The sequence below is a fragment of the Pangasianodon hypophthalmus genome, chromosome 16, assembly GCF_027358585.1.
Source record: "Pangasianodon hypophthalmus isolate fPanHyp1 chromosome 16, fPanHyp1.pri, whole genome shotgun sequence".
In the NCBI taxonomy this organism is placed as follows: domain Eukaryota; kingdom Metazoa; phylum Chordata; class Actinopteri; order Siluriformes; family Pangasiidae; genus Pangasianodon; species Pangasianodon hypophthalmus.
Window position 1 is genome coordinate 14,731,900 of NC_069725.1, and position 21,182 is coordinate 14,753,081.

The 21,182-nt window shown below is 38.7% G+C and overlaps 1 protein-coding gene across 1 annotated transcript; it reads right to left on the reverse strand.

Annotated features, from left to right (window-relative positions):
• Window positions 1-5,545: 5,545 nt before the first annotated feature.
• On the reverse strand, window positions 5,546-9,706 carry LOC113530599 (keratin, type I cytoskeletal 18). The gene is made up of 7 exons (XM_026920738.3): window positions 9,192-9,706; window positions 7,358-7,440; window positions 7,060-7,216; window positions 6,793-6,957; window positions 6,516-6,641; window positions 6,082-6,302; window positions 5,546-5,988 (listed from the first exon to the last, which is right to left on the reverse strand). Exons 1-7 carry the CDS (start codon window positions 9,609-9,611, stop codon window positions 5,874-5,876), a joined length of 1,287 nt encoding a protein of 428 aa, XP_026776539.1. The 5' UTR covers window positions 9,612-9,706; the 3' UTR covers window positions 5,546-5,873.
• Window positions 9,707-21,182: the final 11,476 nt, after the last annotated feature.

Genomic DNA, 21,182 nt, shown 5'->3' on the forward strand with positions numbered 1-21,182 from the left:
TTACATCAGAAAAGTAATGTTGTGTTAATTACTAGTGTAAGAGAGACATGCATTTAACATGTAATGAAATAGCCCAGTATGAGGAGAAAGCTTCCTTTCACAGTGACTTTCTATGACTAATTAAAGTCCAGTGTTTGTGAAAAGATTCTTATGATGTAAGATTCCTGTAAATTTTGTTTGGGACCTTAAGAAGTTTTCAAATGGAGAAAACAGAACCATAATATGCCTAATACCACTCAAATAAGACAGTTGGAAATGAGAAAATAAATGGGGGCTTTGTGACCTTGTCAGAATACAGAGCTTTAAGACATAAATTAACTAGATAACAAGGTGGATTGAGATGAAAATGGGACAAAACCAAGGAAATACTCTGTTTAGCAATACACACAGTGTACTGTTGTAAACAAATATTTATATTCATATTATTATTGTAGGCCAGCAATGGGTCGAGGGTTTCACATATTCTCCCTGCGTTTGCATGGGTTTCCTCTGGGTTCTCTGGTTTCCTCCCACTATCCAAAAACATGCAAGTAGGTGGTTTGGCTATGCAAGATTGCCCCTAGGTGTGCATGATTGTGTGCATGGTGCTCTGATATGGACTGATGTCCCATCCGGAGTGAATTTTCCCACCTTGCACACAGGGTTGCCAACATAATCTCTGGATCCGCAGTGAGCCTGACCAGGATAAAGCAGTTACTGAAGCTGAATGAATGAGTTGTTATAGTGTATTACACCAGTGCTGGAACATGAAGTATGGTCTATCTTCCTTTCTTTATTCAGAGTGTTTTAGCTTTCATAGGCATATGTCGTCTTGGCTATCCCTCACATCACCTTGTCCTACCTTAAGCACAAAGGAAAGGTATCAGATATCAGCCAAACAGGGGAGTAAGAGCATAGAAGAAACCAATATGATACTATTTTAGTATTTCCTGCTGAACTGGTAAGGCATTTACTGGTTCATTATTTAGGTGGATAGTTGTGAATGATCACCAACCAGTTTGTTTTTGTGGTGGAATTTGTATTTTTACCCAACAACAAGTTTTAGCTAGCACTTTAATGATACCCAGCTATTATCATCATTATGTTATATATTATTATCATATATAATCGATTTTTGTGCTTCAAACTGGGACGCGAGTGAGACAATCAGAAAAAAATTAATATTTATTACAGCAATATATAAAATTTGTTGCAACTTTTCCAGCTGTTTTCTGAGTTTTTCTTTCACATGGGTTCTTTCAAGCAGCAGTGAAAGAGGAGGGATGACTTGTGGAAAATCTGCATCACAGCCTGCCACAAGCACTCCTTTCATAAGAAACCACAGTGGAACCTTCTATATGTAAGGATTGTGCACTGCCAATAGATGTCTGTTATTCAAGAATCAGTTCATTGGGTTCACCTCCTTGATTCTGTATAATATCATACTGAAGCTAAGAGTTTCTTTAAAAAAAAAACCTGAATAAAAAATGTAATGCAGAATGAAGCATGAATTGAAGTCAGAGGTACTGGTTAGCAATGTTGCTGAAAGCAGGACCTGACATGCTGCACTTTTGCAGAGATCTGTTGTTCCCTCTTGACATGTGATATGGGGCTTTCAAACAAACAAAAAAAAAAAAAAAAAAAAAACGTGACATATTCTATTTCAGGTCTCATACAGGACCTAGGCAAGTGTAATAATTAACATGGCTTATATAATTAGCATACAGTTGATGTGTTACTCATGTGACTGATTTTACAAGCGTGTCTTCTCATGTGTGAAGAATCAACACACTCTGCTTACCAGCCCGGGAAATGTTGAGCATGTCTGTTGCTACCTACAGTAAAAAGCATTGGATTTCAGGGTTTGTGAGGATGCATTACCTCACTCTTGGCTCCATAAATATAATGTAGACTTTGAGATTCAGTCATTTTCATAACAGATCTTCTTATCAACAGCTTGCCAACCTGTGGGAAGAACATTTGGCCCAGATACTCCCTCACACTTATTTCATCATACATCACATGAATTTGCTTACATCATTCAAGGTTCAGGTTCAAGTCCACAGAAAAGAGAGTATTAAATTGCTCTTCATCCTGCTCAGGGTTGCGGTGCATCGAGAGTCTATTCAGGAACGCTGGACATAAGGCAGGAATACGTAGGAACGGTTTCACTACAAAGCACTTCTAAAGCAAGTACTACTCTCCCTTACTTGGGTTGTGTTAAACCAGAATTTTATTATGAGTCCAGTGTATACATCGTATGTAGGAAAAACACCAAGAACATGAAACACCACATGAAAAAGTACTCTAACTTTGAAGTACCTAAATAACAATGTATATATAGCAGCTGAGTCATATTGGGTTGAAAGCCTTGTAACAGTGCGTGACAACTATGAAAAGAGGTATAACAATCGTCCCTTAGAGATACTAGAGTTATGACATTCAAAGTAATTTGACGTAACTATCAGGGCTTCAAAGAAGCCATATTCTCTTACTTCCATTCATTTGGCATAATTCAGAGATAAAACTGAGTACCTAAGGGTTAAGAGTCTTACTCAAATAGTATATTCATTCATTCATTCATTCATCTTCAGTTACCTCTTTATTCTGGTCAGGGTTGTGGTGGTTCCGGGGCCAATCCCGGGCTCCAAAAACCCTAGGCACAAGGCTGGAGAATACATGCCAGACATCATTAACACACAGGGGCAATTTAGCATAGCCATTCTGCCTCCATGCATGTTTTTGGACAGTGGGAGGAAACCTAGGAATCCAGAGGAAACTCACACAAACACAGGAGGTACATGCGAAAATTTGCACAGACAATAACATGAGCTCTGGATTGAAGCCAGGAGGCTGGAGCTGTGAGGTAGCAATTCTACCCACTAAAATTAAGAGCCAAACACATCAAAAGACAGAGACAAACTGCCCTGGCAAACACAATCAGTGGTCACAAGACTCCTGAACTAGGACATTTAATAGATATTTAACAGAATGGTTGCTACACACCAAAAAACTACAGCCACAAAAATGACCGCTGAACTGAATGCCTGTCTTTAAAGGTGGAATTTATGGCCTCTGATGTTTAGGGACAGACAACACACAAACACGCACAGCCTTGTCTAAGGCACACAAAACCTACACTTTGGAGCAGTGGAAAAGTAAAAAGGTCTAATGAATTTCACCAAATTTTCCCACATGTGTCAAATCTAATCACAACTATGCTAAATTTATCTATAAACTTATCTACATTTACCTCAGTGTGTGAGTGTGTAAAATTCTTTATGGATTTTTAAAGGGGATTTCGTATGTATGCAGCACTTATACATCAGGCCCCAGATCAATGTATCATTGAACATTAATGAGATGTTCTGAAGGAATTACTATCATTCACTTGCTTCCCAACAAAATAGAGAACAAAACAAGAATAAATTCTTCACCTGTTCACCAAGGAACAATAAGCTAAACTGCGTCACTCTTGAAACATTTTTCCTCTGATTATAGTGTTGTGATCTGGCACACTCTTGCTCACTCTGATTGGTTGCTGTCTTCTGTCTGTCACAATGTAGTGGTACTTCTTTTGTGAGTGTGTATGAGTGTATGGTGTATGAGTACCAATTTCCAGTCAATTCTAACCCAACACCTATGACACAGGATTACAAAGCAAGCCAGCAATACAGGATTATCATAGCAACCCACAGCAACACAGGAACATCATAGTATATTTGACTCTCTGATTCAATAATTACATTTGTAGCTTTAGATGTTATTAATATAAATATGTACAACATCAATTCTAACTATAATTAAATCTAATTATATCAGTGCTTTATTACAAATAAACTTTTAGACTCTGGATTCATATTCCATCCAAAGCAATAGCAAAAGAAGAACCTATTAACCTTTTTGGATATGTCAAAAACACGCTTTTACTGATGATGAACTCATAAATTCTTCACTACTCATCAAGTTGATCTTTACATGATGTGACCCTGCCCTTGCTATACCAGGCAAGCTTTTATAATGATGAAATCCATAAATAAATTAACAGTATTACTATATTAGTGGAGTATTATTAGAGTTAGTAGCTTACTAATAGTTAGGGAACCTAATATGTAAATAATGTCATACTAAAAGGATGGGGTTCGTCAGATCTATCTTGGCATGGAAAATCTATATTGGATTGTGTAAACACTTTAGTGATGTCCTTCTGGCATACGACTGAAAATCCATTACATTACTATGACTACTGTGCCACAGTGGCCTTCAGTTCTGTATTGTGTAAATGTTTCTACAGTATGATCCCTGTACAAAGCAAACACAAACACTATGTTCCTCACATAATAGCAAGCTAGCCATAATAAAAGGGCCATAATAATAATAATAATAATAAGAAGAAGATTTGATCAGTTCAAAAATATTCACTGGGAAAAGGATGTCCTGACTCTATACACAGTGAGGAAGATTGTGAGTGAAGAAAAGAACAACCCAAAGATTACAGGCTCTGAACCGCACAGTTTAGTCAGGGTTGTCAGGTTTTTTTGTTGTGGTCAGATGAATCTTCTTTCAGCCAGGATATTTTAGTACAAGACCTGGTTGCCTCTGCCAGGAGGTCAAAATCTGGCTACATATACACCTTTCAACCAAATAATGACCTCAAACAGACATCCAGATCACCATAGATATGGTTGCAGGAATACAGAACGTATTGAAAAAATGTTTTGCATTGTTTGGCCATTTCACTGGCAACCCAGTGAAACCTTATTTACAGCCTGTGGTCTGAACTGAAGAGGGCTAGCCGTACGCACAGACTTAAGAATAGCAAAGGCTTGAAATATTCTATATGAAGGAGTATTCCAAGATCCAACCTGTTCTCCAATTTTGTTATCTATTTACTTGCAAATGAAATTACCAGTAAGAACAAAATGCTGTCTGTATTGTTGCAAAACCAATATAACTGATTTTCCTTGATTTAGAATGGCTATAAAACTTTTGGCTATAAAACTTCTATAAAATATTGCCTTAATTTATTTGTATCTAAATTTGTCTTCTCTATAATTATAAATTGTAATTTTTATTCCCTGTAATAAAAATGTAAGTGTATGATAGGGTATGATCAGTATATTTGATCTTTCATACATGTATCCATGTAGTGTTTTATATATTTATATATTTTATATGATACAAAAATTATGCTAAATTATGTACATATTGTACATATTATATGATACAAAAGGTATATACTGAAGTATAGGTGGAGAGTTTCAGCTGATCGAATGCAAGGTTTAGACAATTAAAATAGCTTCCTTGTGTCAGTTAAATACCATGTGACCTTGCACATTGTGTTCAGGCCAGGTCAAACTTTGCTTTGTAAATATTCATGCAAATAGATGCACCAACTGTAGGGACTAGAATAAGAACTTCATTCCAAATGGCAGTACATCATTCTTGAGTATGAATACACAATTAGTATTTAACCCTGAAGTGTGGGTTTTATAGTTCTTAATTCATAGGTTTTAATACTATCATCACTGAAAACACTACACCAAAATTTACTGCAACCCAAAAGTAACAATGAGACATGAATTTATTGGACATGATCAGATGGACACAACACAACAAGCAAATAAGAAACTGTACACATTGTGAACAACGTACACAATATCTGTGATGTTCAAAAATATTGTATGCTATTAACATTGCTTTTGATTCCTGTAGCTTTAGATATGCTTCCCATAAAATTAATTCATACTAAAATATATTAGCACTGACCCAATTGAATTAAGGCACTAGGGATATAATAAATAACTTTTCCACACCACCCACTGTGTGAATGGTTGTCAGTACAGGCTCATGAGTTGTTAGTGTTGTGTTGCTGGTGAGGGCTTGGTGACTGATTACAACTTCCTCTCCTTGGTCTCTGTGGTTGAGGACACCACTTTTCCATCCACAAGGGTCTGTGTGACGGTCATCACTTTAACCTTTTTCTGTTCATCAACAGCATCCTCGAGCCTAAGAAAGATCACTCTTATTAACTGAGAACAAGAACTCTCGAATCAACAAATTTTGGACAATAAAATGACCGTAAGTTTCAAACAGACTCACTTGAAGTTTTCGCCATCCAGAAGTCTTCTGTAGGTGGCAATCTCAGCCTCCAACTTCATCTTCATGTTGAGAAGAGCTTCGTACTCCTGTGTCTGCTGCTGGATGTTGTTGCGCAGATGCATCAACTCAGCCTCCAACTGCAGGATGACGGAATTCAGATTCTCGATTTCCATGTTGTACCGCATCTCCGTGTCCCGCAGTGTGCCTTCCAGCGAAGCTTTCTGCAACAAGAACAGAAACCAAGTTTAAACCAAACCACACTATTCAATCAATTCCATCTTTGTAGCTTACCCTCAGAAGGGTGTTTGAATATTTGGCTATTGGCCATTGTTAAGCAAAGAATTGGTGTACTTATGGGTCAAAGTGAAAATTCCCATTTGTTCATCCATCACATACAATCATCATCCACATGGAGAAATTCAAAAGGAACCCACCAGACTCTTTTGTGACTCCAACTCGATCTCTAGTGTCTGAATCTGTCTGCGGAGGTCGTTGACTTCTGTTCGTGCACTCTGCAGGGCCTCTGTGTTCTGTGTGACTTGTACCTGTACTTCTTGGATCTGTAAATATGACATGAAGCTTTTAGATTATGAATTGAAAACCAGAAATAACATGTTCTTCAATATTTTACTAGTATGAAATAGGGTTAACAGAATGAACTATTAGAACATTTCAAAATTCCTATATTTCACAGTTCTGTCTTCATTGTACCTGTGACTCGTGCCAGGCTTTGAGTTCCTCCTGGTTCTTTTGGGCCATCTTCTCGTACTTGGCTCTGATCTCCCCCATGATCTGAGCCAGATCCTGTCCCTTAGGAGCATCAACATCCACCTGCACTCCTGACTGAGCAATCTGGTTTCTCAGGTCCATTACCTCCTATGAAGACAAAAAAATGATGCCAAGATCAAAAATGATGCAACATTACTGTCGTGCATAAGATTATCAGTGGGTATTTTGGAGATGCTAGACTTCACTTACATTTTCATGGTTCTTCTTGAGGTGGATGAGCTCCTCCTTGAGGGCCTCAATCTCACTCTCCAGGTTCATGCGACCTATGTTGGTATCATCGATGACCTTCCTCAGACCAACAATATCAGCCTCCACTGACTGCCGGATGGACAGCTCAGCCTCATACCTATTAAAAAAAAGATCAGTCAGTCTCTGCATTGCTCCAATGGTCGATTCAATTCTGGAGTCAGGTGATCTTTATTATGCATACAGTTCAAGGGCTTCTAGTGAAAACATGATTTGCTATGCCAAAAGCTTGTGTACACACTTCACTCTGAAGTCATCAGCTGCCAGGCGAGCATTGTCGATCTGGAGCACAAGTCGGGCATTATCCACAGTAGCATCAAAGACCTACAAACAATCAGAAGATATAAGTTAGAAAACTTTAGCAATTCTAAGGATTGGAAAATTGGCTCATAATAAACAGAACTTGTCGAGTAAAATTGAAACTATCGCAGTCAAAGGCGAAATTACTGGCTATGATCATCTGCCAGGGCAGCAGTTGTGCTCTCTGCTCTGCAGGTTTAGTTTGCTTAGATAAGAGCAGGAGAACAGCAGGTGCCAGTGTCCAGGGGATAATCATTAACAAACAACTAATTCTTTGGCAAAGCCTGTTTAAGGGGACACTAAAGCTTGTGATGAAGGCAGGGTGGAGGCTATTTCAGGTTTCCTGTTTCTCCTAGCCTGGGAGGTTAGGTTTGTTTGGTAGTACGCAAAACATATCCTATTGTCATTACAATGAGAAGGAACCCATCATGCTAAACTCCAGTGATCTAATGTCTGTTAGCTGCAATGGCTCATAGGTAATGCTAACTGGGGTGTGGGCTACATGTATGTATGAAGTTCAAACAGACTGGTTTCACTTTCCTGTATTCCTAAATGTTTTTGCTATGAGGGCATTTTAAGTATAATATAATATTACTATAATTATATTAATAATTATTATTAATAATAATAGTAACTAAATAATATTATAATTGTGATGTGAATTTACTTTGATATAGTCATAATTATAAAACCTTTTATGGAACATTTATTGTCATGACTGTTGTCATTTGTGCATTTGAAATAATCCAAAAAGTTTTTTATCTTTGTAAGTCACATGAAGGAACATAGTATGACGTATTCTTGCTTGACTGACCATGACAAATGCAAACTTTAGGCTCATTTATATTTGATCAAGCTTCCTGACCTTGTCTGCTGAATGACAACCATATGACTGACTCAACATTACTTTATGTTTACTTAATATTACTTTACTTGTTTGGACATACAGCAAAAAAGGTGTGAACTTAACACTGAGTGCTTATCATATTTGTCAGTGCTTAATCATATTTGTCTCTCCTCTTTCCATTAGCCAGTGTTAAAAATCCGTTCTGTGAAATGTAAGACTTGGGACATGGGTTAAAAGTTATTACACTTTCACCGGTAATGTCTCTCAATTTTGTATTGGTCAAGCTCAGTCTAAACTCCCTCAACTTTTTTCCATTCCATTCAGATTTTCCAAGTATTACTCCCTATTCCTGGAATTTCAAGCTGCAGGAAACCACAAAAATATCTTGGTACGTAGTGATGAATAAAAACAGGATAGAAATGCTTACTCAACAGCATGCCACGTTTAAGAAAGAATTATGGGCCCCACTAAGGCCATTAGTAGTTCTTTTGAAAGCACTGCTCCTTTTCTTTTCCATCCCTCGTTCTCAGACAATCAAACCTGACTTTCATAGTTTTGTAATCAACTAGGAAAGACACCTGGATATCCTGAGACAGACTTTCATAGACTCTTTCTTTATATATGTATCTAATATATTTAATGTCCTCTGCATTGTTGAGATATTCAAAGAGACAGGGTTAATCACAGTCGCCTTTATATCACCTTTCTCACAATCATTTTACTATTAAAAAAAAAAACAGAAAGCACTGCTAGGTGGAAGAAAGGTCAAAGTGGTGGAGAACAAAGAGACCCTGTGCAATATTGCTCCAGAGTCTGAAGGCCAGAGCTCTGAACAAACTGTCTTTCATAGAGGCCAGTCTGGTCTTAGGGACCAGCAGTAGACCAGCACTAGTGAAATGAATAGTACAAACTTTTCAAAGTCACTCACCTTTTTGCGCAGGTCATCCAGGATGGCTTGATAGCGGCTGTAATCACGTACATCAGGGCCTCGCTTCTCCAGAGCCTCTCGGATCTGCACCTCCAGCTTGCTGTTAGCCTTCTCCAGGGTCCTAACCTTATCCAGGTAGGAGGCCAGACGGTCGTTCAGGTTCTGCATGGCCATCTTCTCGTTGCCCATGATCTCTCCTGTGGCCCCAGAGGCACTTACTTGGAAAGAGCTGGACAGGGAAGAAGATCCCAGCCCACTCTGCACACCACTATAGGAGGCTGAGGAGATACGAGTGCCCTTGCCACCAGCTCCACCATAGATGCTGGCTGCCCGGAAAGCGGGCACCACAGAGCTGCGCTGGATGGACACCTGAGCCAGGGGCCCAGACGAACGCACAGAATAGCTTTGCAGCGTGCTCATTTTGGTTGGAGTAAATGAGTTGAGTGAGAGAAAGGCAGAATGGACAGAGAGCAGGAAGGCAGCCAAATGAATGCACAGGGCAGTAGTGAGGGAGACCTTCAGCTTTATAAGCAACTCCAGCCTTTGTAGTCCCGCCCACTAGCTCCTCCCTCAGACCAATCATGTTCATCCATGTCGGATTCCTGCCGTGTGGCTTTTCAGTGAATGGAATGCATTTCAACCAATACTATTGTTTTTCACAACAGTCTCCTTTCTTCCTTCCTTTAATCAAGCTAAAATGTCTTGAGCCTGTGAGAAGTGTCTAAAGTATTTTAAACAAAGGCTTGCACTTTCTTGAACTTTTTGTGTGAATTCTGTTACTTGAAATAGTCTTAATGATAAAAGGACATGCAGGATGAGTTGAACAAATTTATATCTTAAAGGCATTTAAATATAATTTACTGAAGTATCTTCTGAAGTGAATCAAACTTATAAAACTTTTAAATAAAACTTCTAAGATCTTTTATAAAGTGTAAAAAAAAAAGAAAAGAAAAGAAAAGGCCTCCTTTCTCATATTACAGTGAAATATAATGGATGATACATTTATTGAGAAATGGAAGTGTGATGAAATTGAAGTGAACGCTTGGTCAAGTTTCTTAAAGCGGAACACGCTTTGATTAAAATTAGATTCAGGTTGAAACATGCTCATGCTGTGGTAATCATTTTCGGTAATCATCAGAGAAAGGGTGAAAGAAAAACAATGAATCTGTCTGCTTCACCTATAAGAAGATATGCAGGCTTGTGAAACAATTAGTACACATGTCACTCAGACTCACAGACCTGCTCCATCATGCTTCCCAAATTCTCTGTTTTCACTCAGATGGGTACTTAGAGAGTAAGTTAATACCCCGGGATTAACAAGGGCGCAACCCTTCAAGTGGTCATAAATGCATGCATTTGTATGGAAACAAAAGGTGAGACAGGCTTTAAGGAATTTTTTGGAATCTTTATTCGTTTCGTCTTTAACTGACTTAACTAGTTTAACTGTTATGCAAAGAGTGATGAAACTGCTTTAAGTGATTCTGGACAATTTAGGTATGTGTGTGTTGGTGGGGGAGGAGAGTTAAAGGGGAGACATGTTTCGGTTATCCTGTCCAGTGGAATGTGTTTGTTCTGAGAGACAGGAAGGGTAGAGATAGGAATTTGGGAGCAGGCAGATTGAAAGAATTCCGTTTCATGCTGAAGAGCTCACTCTCTACCTCAAGCCAATTTGGTTTTGTTTTTCTTTATGGGAAAATACTAAGAAAAATGTTTCAAACATTTTAATGAGGTCTTCCATTATCTGTTCAGTCACGGTATCGGTTGAATTTGTACATGTTTGTTGTCAGTAATACAACTTCTTTTAAAAGCTCGAGCTTTTTTAGGGTTTCTGGCTCTCTATAACCACAGCTGCTTTGTGAGCATGGTGATAAGATTACAGCTGGAATGTGATGGTGAAGATAGAAAGATAGGACATGGGCACTCGGTCCAATAAAAACCAGACTGATGTTCATTGTATAAGTGTTCTCAACAGCAGAGGCTTCACACTGGTCTGCTGATTTCCTGATAAAGTAACAACATCAACAAAGTAGTTGCAAAAGCAAATAGCAAAGTCACACTGAAATACACAAAAGAACTACCTGTTTTAACTGGTCAGAATCTTCATGGTGTTCTCCATGCTATACAACAAAAAAAGGCATTTGTGATGAGGCATATAGATCTTTGATATTTCAGATGACCTCAGTGTTAGTTTAGTGTCATATAGGTAAAGGAAGTTGGGTGTGTCCTTCCTATTGTCTACTGAGTAATCTAACTGATGAAAGACAAACCTGAGTGATATTCAGCTACACCGAGTCATATAAGGCTTTGTGTATTACAAGACGAAGGAGTCAATATAAAATCATTGTTTATATAACAATGCATACATCAACTAAAAGATTACATCACAGTGTTGAATAGGTTTGTAGTGATTAATTTGTTTTCTCGGTGGATTGATTAAAATTCCACGTTGATCATAAATAACAAAATAATATTGAATGATCACGCCGATCAAAAAATTTTTTCTAACAGTTTTAAAACATTAACACAATTATGATGTTTAAACAAATACATTTGACATATTTCAGTGCTTATAACAGCATGTGAGTGGCTCAGGCAACATTCACAAACTAATCATGGATATTTTACATATACATTATATGGCCAAATATTTGTGGACACCCGACCATCACACCCACATGCTTTTTGAACATCCCATTCCTGATTTATTCCCCATTTGCTGTTATAATAACCTCCATTTTTCTGGGTAGGCTTTCTGTGGCTGTGGGGATTTTTGTTCATTCAGCCATAAGAACATTAATGAGGTCAGGCAATGTTGGGTGAGGAGGTCTGGGGTGCAGTCGATGTTCCAGTTCATCCCAAAGGTGTTCAGTGGGGTTGGGGTCAGGGCTCTGTGCAGGCCACTCGAGTTCTTCCAGTCCAACCTAGGCAAACCATGTCTTCATGGAGCTTTGTGGAGCATTGTGCAAAGGAGGCATTGTCATGCTGGAACAGGTTTGGGCCCCTTAGCTCCAGTGAAGGGAAATCTTAATGCCACAGCATACAACGAAATTCTATACAATTATGTGCTTCCAACTTTGTGGCAACAGTTTGGGGAAGACCCACATATGGGTGTGATGGTCAGGTGTCCACAAACCTTTGGCCATATAGTGTATATGTAATACACTTAGTATTTAAAGAAACACAAATTAAAGGAGTTCAAACTGCTGAACTGAGTCAGTGATTTGAACATCATTAAATCTGAACATGATTTAGATTTGAACATCATCCAAACTTGCTTCAGAAAACCAATGATTCATGATTTCTGAGACCTACTCACACTACTACTTTTATAGATACAGTATATAATGTTTTAAAATATAAGTTTCTCCCATGGTGTTGTTTCAAACACTGTTTTACAGTCTTCATATCTGTTATTTATGGCTTAGAACCTTAAGTTGCATTTTTAAAGTATAGCAATCAGATGGACAGAAGGAACTCTCACTTGGAGAACACAGTATCCATGTTTTTGCTACTAACGTTGGTTAAACGACTATGTCATTAGGTCTGATTCATGGGTAGGACTCAAGTCTGATATGATAAAAAGCTCTACCGTGTCACACCTGTTCTGTGTCAGTTTTAGACATGAGCACCTATGAGTAATTGCACTATTGTCAACCTGTTTGCTTCAACTAGACATGATTTAATTCCATCAGTTGAGAAACAGAATGAGTTCAGCCCAACATGAAAACACTTTTATTTTGTTGCAGCAGCAGCAGTGCTCACAGTGGCATGGGGCGAAGTCTATTTGTGTTCCACCAGCTTATCAGTCCACACAGATAACGTGTTACCTGTAGCATTGACATAACAATAAAAGTATCACCACCACTGAATTAATCACTCAACTGGGAGTGGGGTGGGAGTGGAATGAAAGAGGCAGAATACACTTTTTTACAACAGAACTAAAACATTCTATTCCATGGAATGCTTTGGCCTTGGATGCACTTTCAACAGTGTTTCAGTAATGCTAATGTGTTTTGTGTGGGAGGGAGAACGATGACCTGTCAGGTCCAGTTCTTACTGAAACTAGTTTGGCTCCTGTCATACAATTGTGTCCAATGAGGTCTTTGTGAGGTGCGAGTTGTAAAAGTTTATAGTTGAACCCTGATTAACACTGGGGTGTTCAGTTTGTGCCAAAGAGAACTCCGTACAGTTACCTTTGTGGCTATATTTCCATAAATCAAGTGAACCTAGCATCCTATGGCAAGGTTTCACTTTCTTTTCTGCTTCAGCCTTACACATTCACATTTGTTCATCTACGTTTATCCAGAGCACAACTGAAGCACCGGGCTGAGCCCCTTAGGGTTAAACATTTAAGGGCCCTAACACAGCTCTTGGGATTTGAACTCACAACCTTCTGATATCATAAGGTTCCTTCCATAAAGGCAAGGCACCGAACCCCCAAACTGCTCCCTGGGCGCCGCAGCAAAAAAGGCTGCCCACTGCTCCGGGTGTGTGTTCACAGTGTGTGTGTGTGTGTGTTCACTACTGTGTGTGTGCACTTGGATGGGTTAAATGCAGAGCACAAATTCCTAGTATGGGTCACCATACTTGGCCACAAGTCACTTCACTTCACTTCATAATTATTACCCTACTCTTGATAGTGCATCCGGTTGTTTGTCAGTTCTTGGAATTGGACACCTGACCTCAGTCATACTGTAAACAGAGGAAAAAAATAGGACAATGGTGATGTGGGCGATGGGGGCAGTCCTCAGATATCTGATAAGACAAACAACAGGTGTGTATTAAATTCCTGTGAACTGAGAGGATAGAGCTAGAACAGACATGTAGTGCCTAGTCATCAGACTCATCACTGTGAGAGCGCAAGAGAGGATGAGTGATTGTGATGGAGGGCGAAGGGGGAGATTTCACTCTCATTATGGTGGCACTTTCGTTATCTGAGTTTGATCTGAGCACCACACATTTTACCTAACACAGAAGGCCAACGCCCAGGAGGGTGTGAGTGTGTGTGTGTGTAGTATGTTCTAGTCAGTTTCATGTGAACTTTTATTCCATGGAAATTATAGGCATTGTAATGCTATATCACATAATAACACACATGCACACGCCCTCTACAAACTTTAAAACTCCACAGTATGTTCACTATTAACAGGTGATATGGCCAATATCGTTATCATAATATATATCATAATATATATATAATATATATATTATATATTTATTTATTTATTTATTTATTTAAGATGATTTAAGATGTCAGGAAACATCATTCCCCATCATGGGAAAAGTTCTTTTTTTTTTCGCTCTCACACCCACCCCTCCCTTTTTTCCTCTGGCCCGCATGAAAATTACACACCACATTTCACAGCTGAGGGACTTGCCCAGCTGCACGTCTCCTAGAGAAGCAGTAAGCCAGTGGCTAATTTATGGTGTTCAGTGCTCTGAGTACAAGTCCCTCACAATGGACTGAGGGGAGGAGAGAAAAGACAGAATGGTGAAAAAAAGCATACTGGAAGAAAAGAGTCTCTGTTTTCACGCCAACAAGTTCAATAAGCCTCCCACGCTGAGCAGCGCTTAAGTGAAGGAAGACTACTGTTTGTGTTTGCGTGTCTGTAGAAAGTAGTTTGTATGAGTAAGTGTTGGAACATCCTTCATCTAGCTGTCTTTTGTGTCAATTTAATGGTTGTGACATTTCGAAAAGGACTATGGCATTCAGTAGCATCAAGCATGTTTCTCAACCCAAAAGCTGCTGTTCTACTTCCCATCAGAGCAGTCATGCTTACGAGCTCAACATGACATGACTAACACTTCTGATTGAATTCCTCCTAAAGGATTTCCTGCTGAGTTTCCCACATCCAAAAAAAGATCAAAGCTGATTTACGGGCTCTAAACAGATTTCTTTGTGAAATATTATTGTATCGCATACTTGAGGGCATTTATGAACACCGAGAGCATCACAATGTAACCTGTACACAAATGTGCGTCACAACACTTTAAAATGGTGCTAACCATCTGAAAAATGTTAAATAAGTCCTGTCCCAGCTGCAAAAACTTTGGGAACAATAGCTTAGTCAGAGTCCAACGCCATGCTGAGTATTCATGTTCGCCCATTTGGAAGCACAAGCCTTTGATCTGGAAACCCTTATGACCTCTCTCTCTCTCTCTCTCTCTCTCTCTCTCGCTCCCTTGGTCTGTCCCTGGTTAGTGAAATATCTCATGTGTTTGTGGAGGGTGGCACAGGTGTATGAAAGTGGATAGATAGTGTGAGAGCCATGTATCAAGGCCTTTTCACACTTGAAAGCTATAGTTAAAGTCTGCCTAACACATGATGGAGCTGTCTGGAGAATATGGACTGTGTACACGTTAAAGCTAGAGCATGCATGCATCTGTGTGTCTGTGTGTGTCTGTGTGTGGTTGTTCTTTTTGAAAAAGAGAGACTTCTGTGAAAGTTTTAGGTGCCAGCTTATTTTGTCGCATTGCCTGTTGTTGTTTCCAACTGCCCAGATAACTGCTTTTCCATGTGTGCGTGTGTGTGTGAGAGGGTGGGTATGTGTGACAAAGAGTGTTTGGCTCCATAACCTCAGGAAAGCAGGGTTCCCCTTCTTAAGTCATGTTCCTATCACTGTTTTTGTAGGAAGTTCCTCCTAGGCAGGAGACAGGAAATGGTGTGCAGTCTCCAGAGCAGGGATATTCAAAGCAAACACGTCAGAGATTAGTTTTTAAGTACATCAAATTTTAAGTACTCCATTTACGTAGACAACTTTGTGTATACACAGATTGTGTATAAAAAAAACAGGAAAAAAGAAGAAGGATTTGAGCGCTGCATTAATTACATGTAAAATCTGGACTGATCTTCATCCAAGTCTTAATAATAGACAAATGCTATATTCCTAAACTAATAACATACAAACACTTTTAATTCAAGAATTAAGGCTTTGTGTTACTTATTACAAAGAGGTGAGTTCAAATCTCAGCACCACCATGATAACACTGTTGGATCCTTGCGCAAGACTCCTAACTCCTGAACTGCTCAGCTGTGTCCTGTCTCAATTGTACATCACTTAGGATAAAACTGAACTCACTGATTAATTATCCCCAGTCTAGGTTGAAAATAACGTGATGATTTAATAATCATCTCCTTTATCAATAACAGCCTTCATTAAACATTTCCCATAGCTGCTGATAAGACTTGCACAGAGAAGAGGAATTTTAGATTTTAGATTCTTTATCAATATTTCTGGCATGTGTTGCATCAACAACCTGCTTCATGTCATGCCACAGCTTCTGAGCTCTGTCAGTTAGTCCATCAAAAAAGCAAATCTTTTTATAGCATTAATTCTGTTGTTGATTTACTTGTTTTTTGTCATTCTCTTGTCTTTAATACAAGTTCTGTTGAGCTTCAGGTAATATTCTCACATTCTCCTATAAAATGTCTTTAAATTAGTTTATAATTCATTAGTCCCTCAGTGAAAACAAGCAGCCCTGGCCTATCCCTGATTTTAACTAACTAACTAACTAACTAACTAACTGACTGACTGACTCACTGACTGACTGATTGACTAACATTTCTTGCACATTGCTCGTACTTGCACATTGCGTGTGATCGTACACTAATAGAGGGTTCGGTGTAACTGTATATTTGTCAGATGATTGAATGTGATTGAATTCCTGTGAAAGAATTAAATGTGAACATGAACTCGGAATGGATTTAAGGATTCATTAACGTATTAAACAAAATACTATCACATTATACTAGTCATTGAAATGTTTTGAATACTAGTGTAAAATGATCCATTGCATTTTCTTTGGCAGATCAGTTTACTATCTGTCAGTTTTAGTGTGCTCACTTATATAAATGCTGGCCATCATTATCTTTGTGTGTGTTTCCTTTTGTTTAGGTAAGGTGTGTCAGTGAGGATCACCAAGTGACTGCTTATCTAGGCATCTCCTGACCGACTTGTTTACGGTCCGGCTGAAAGCCTCCTAATCCCCCACCCCATTATTCTCTCTTTCTCTCCATCTTTTTTTTCAAACTGGCTTAAACAGAGCCTATGTACAGAGAAAGGGGAGACAGAAGAAGAGGTGGCTTTCAAGGCCAATGAACCAAGTTACACACACTCACACACACACACACACACACACAAAAACCCCATCACCACCACCTTTGCTTCATGGATTTGTTTGTGTCCCAGTTATCCCACTGTGTTTATTTGAGCAACCTACTGCCGATGCAGCCATGTGGTGACTCATGTGAATCTGCTCATTTCATCTCTCATGGGACATACAGCATTGTGCAAAAGTCTTTTTTTTTGTACAAATTTTGTTACAAATGTTTATTTTTTGACTTCTGCATTACTGAGTCAGTCCAACAAACCTTGTATATTTCCAAATATTACTTTTCCAACAAAAAAATTAAATGTTACAGAAAAATGTCAGTAAAGAAAGCAACATATTATGTAATAGACTATGTTTCAGAAAAAGAAAAAACGTAATGAAGACTAGTGATTTTTTTTTTTTTTACACAAAGGGTTGTCACACTAAATATTGACTTTGTTTAGTTAATTACTGCCTACTGCTCTTTCTAGTATTTTTTTTTGAAATAAAGAAATGTTTATTTTCATTATTTTTGAAGGCAGTGGCTAATTTATGGTGACTCTTTGCTTTAGAGCATTTCTTTGCATGTGCCGAGACATTTGCACAAAAATGAACACAATTCATTTATAGCATGTAGCAAATCTGTAGCAGAATATTGCTGCAACCAAGTCTGAAATGTGGCTAACTTTCAAGAATGTGTTTGCAAAAAAAAAGTGTCTGAAGAAAGCAGTTCCTGTTTATATTTGCTTTCTTAATGCGCATTTCTGACTTAGGCTTTAGCTTTCCCCCTTTTCTCTCTTAACTTTGATTTATCCTATCTTCCTTCATTTATTACTGCACACTCTACACACATTCGCCTCTCCAAAGCCAGTAAAACACTCACTGGTCATTTTCCTGACACATCTGTTTATATACACTTAAGTTTCATGCTGCTTTATGACCCTATTTCTACCAACCTCTACTCTAACCTTTTGGCTTATAGTATGATTATTTAACACTTGCCCTACACCACTGAGTTGCCTTTTAATATTTCACTTTCATTCTTAGAGACCCAGCTTTAAAGGGTTTCTGTTTAAAGTTTTACTCCATAAAGTCTGCAATGATTAACTGATGGATTACTGCGATGATTAGCTGGACTACGTATAGATGGGGCAAAGAAAACCATCATAGAATCTGGTCTCAAACAAACATTAACCTTTATGAGCATGACACAACAAGCCCAGGTTGTCTTATGTCTTGCAATCAGAAACATGAGTAAAGCAAGGTTTATTGACGATGGCTGACATGTATATACTGTACATCCTGTGTGAACAGAAACAGCTCTCCATTCCAGGAGATGGCAGTAATATTTATTTGCAATTTGAAAAAGAAAATGAGATAGCAGGTGTTGCATAAAAATTAAATAGCATTGTAATAATGGTGTAATAGTTTGACATTCTATTTGGTCTGCTAATAATTGGTTTTGTGATATAATCAAACAAACCAGCCTAGACACCATGCTCACACTGCTCAATCTGTTTAAAGGGTCTGCTCCAAAGTTAAACGGGCTTTTCTTTGCATTTCATTCAGTCATTCATTTTATTCATTACATTTCATTTCATTCACAGCCATTTCATTGCAATTATACATATACGTAACAAAGTTTAAGTAATAATGAGCTGTATTGGAAATTATATTTCCAATGTACATACAGTATATCAATGTATGTACTTTTCCCTCGATGTTTACTATATGACCAAAAGTTTGTGGATACCGGACCATCATGCCCATATGTGTTTTAGAACATTCTAGATTTAGTTCCACCTTTGTTGTTATAATAACCTCTACTGTTCTGGGAAGGCTTTCCACTAGATTTTGGAGCATGACTGTGGGGATTTCTGCTCATAAAAGAGCTTTAGTGAGGCCTGGGGTGCAGTCGGCATTACAGTTCATCCCAAACATGAACGTGCAGGCTACTCGAGTTCTTCCACTCCAATTTTAACAAACCATGTCTTTATAAAGCTTGCTTTGTGCACAGGGGCATTGTCATGCAGGAACAGGTTTGGGCCTCTTAGTTCCAAAAAGAATGATTTGGATTACAGCCCTGCCTTTATTTATAACTAAACTTTCACCCATATAAACTGTATGTCAATAATATAAACAGTTGTCAATATAATTGACAAATATTAAAGCTACAATAATCTGTATAGTTTTATATATTTTTACAATATGCCAGTATATCATAACTGCATAATTATGACTATTGGGGGCATGGTAGCTTAGTTGTTAGCACTGTTGCCTCGCACCTCCAGGATTGGGGGGTTGATTCCTGCCTCCGTCCTGAATGTGTATAGTTTGCATGTTATCCACATGCTTTGGGGGTTTCCTCCAGGTACTCTGGTTTCCTCTCCCAGTCCAAAGACCTACGTTGTAGGCTGACTAGCATTTCCAATTTGTCGGTGGTGTGTGTGCGATTGTGCCCTGCAATGAGCTGGCACCCCGTCCAGGGTGTCCCCCGCCTTGTGCCCCGAGTCCCCTGGGATAGGCTCCAAGCTCCCCGTACACACAAACCAATATATTCAATGGTATACATACTGTATTTTCTATATGTATTACTCTTGCTCTTGATCATATTTACCTTGGCAGAATTGTATTTTATTTGTGATAATAAACCTAATATTTTGTCTCTGCTTATGTTGTTTAGTATTTATTTAGCTTGAGGTCCATGCTGTGTTCAACCAGTACATTACAAAAAATAAATACAGGAGACAACAGGATCACGTTGCCTCCTAATATATGAGCACAATGAGAGGTTTGGTTCATTCAAGTTCAGTTCTGTCTATTTATTTGGCTTTCTGCTGTAATGAGCAAGTGATGACTAGATGATTACTGTTTCAAACATGAAGTGAAGGTCAGCAGTCTTTTAGCAACCCAACATCACCAGCATTATTGTTACTATGGGCCAAAGAACAGACTGTCACCTGCATACACATGCACAGTGTTAAATGGGCATAGACATACAAATATATTTTTAATGCAAAACTAAATCTTACTTTTATTCACAAGTAGTGTATTGTCCACATTTTTGTAAAAAAAAATTTTTTTTAAAAAGACTAAACGCACTTTGATCATTTCTGCATGTTTGCTGTCCAAAGCCGATTGCCTTTTGGTTAAATCTATAAAAATATTTCCTTGGTGAAGCAGCAGAGGGCAGGCGTCTATCTGCAGGTGTTCACAGGTGAACTTTGTCACTCATTTCTTCCTGGCTCTTTCCTTTTCTTGTCCTCCTTACATTACGTTTGCAATCCTTCACCTTTGATCTCTTTTCATCCAGTCCAGTATTGCCCTCTGGCAAAATGAAATGTGTGCCCCTCCCTGGTGTTTGTCAGGTTTAAAATGCTTTTAAGATCAGTGAGTGCATTTTAACCAACTCTCTATTATGTACAGCTTCCCTCGGACCTGGACAAATAAACACCATTTGGAGCCGTTTCCAAAATAACCAGCTGACCGGCAGGGAGGGGCGAGTAGGCGAGGTGCTGTATTAGTTTTAAAGCTCAGCCAGCTGTTATCTCAACAATGTGTTTTAACTGCAGAGGAAATGTTGCTGTGACTTCATCTTTCCCATATGTTCTTTCTCTGTCTGTCTGGCTTTGTCTCTTGCTCTCTGTTCCAAAACCATTATCAGATATCAGTCCTCACTTCTCTCCTTTATCACTCTGGCATGCACTTGTTCTCGCTTGCATTCTTTAATTGTTTCTCCCCCACTTTTTTTGCATTCTAGCACTATTTAATGACCGGCCACCCCTCTGGGGCGAACTGGAATGGGCCTGAACACATGCCTGAAAATGTCCCTGGGAGTTTCCCACCCCCTCTCTAGCCTTTTCTCCTTTTTATGTCTTATATCTTATCCACTGAACCTGG

Bases quoted from the DNA above. Each gene is read 5' to 3' on its own strand.
- LOC113530599 (XM_026920738.3), bottom strand. From the start codon at position 9,611: ATGAGCACGCTGCAAAGCTATTCTGTGCGTTCGTCTGGGCCCCTGGCT. The intron at 7,217-7,357 runs GTGTGTACACAA...TTTTTTTAATAG, and splicing joins GCTGATGACTTCAGAGTGAA to GTATGAGGCTGAGCTGTCCA. The intron at 6,303-6,515 runs GTGGGTTCCTTT...TTCTTGTTGCAG, and splicing joins TGGAGTCACAAAAGAGTCTG to AAAGCTTCGCTGGAAGGCAC.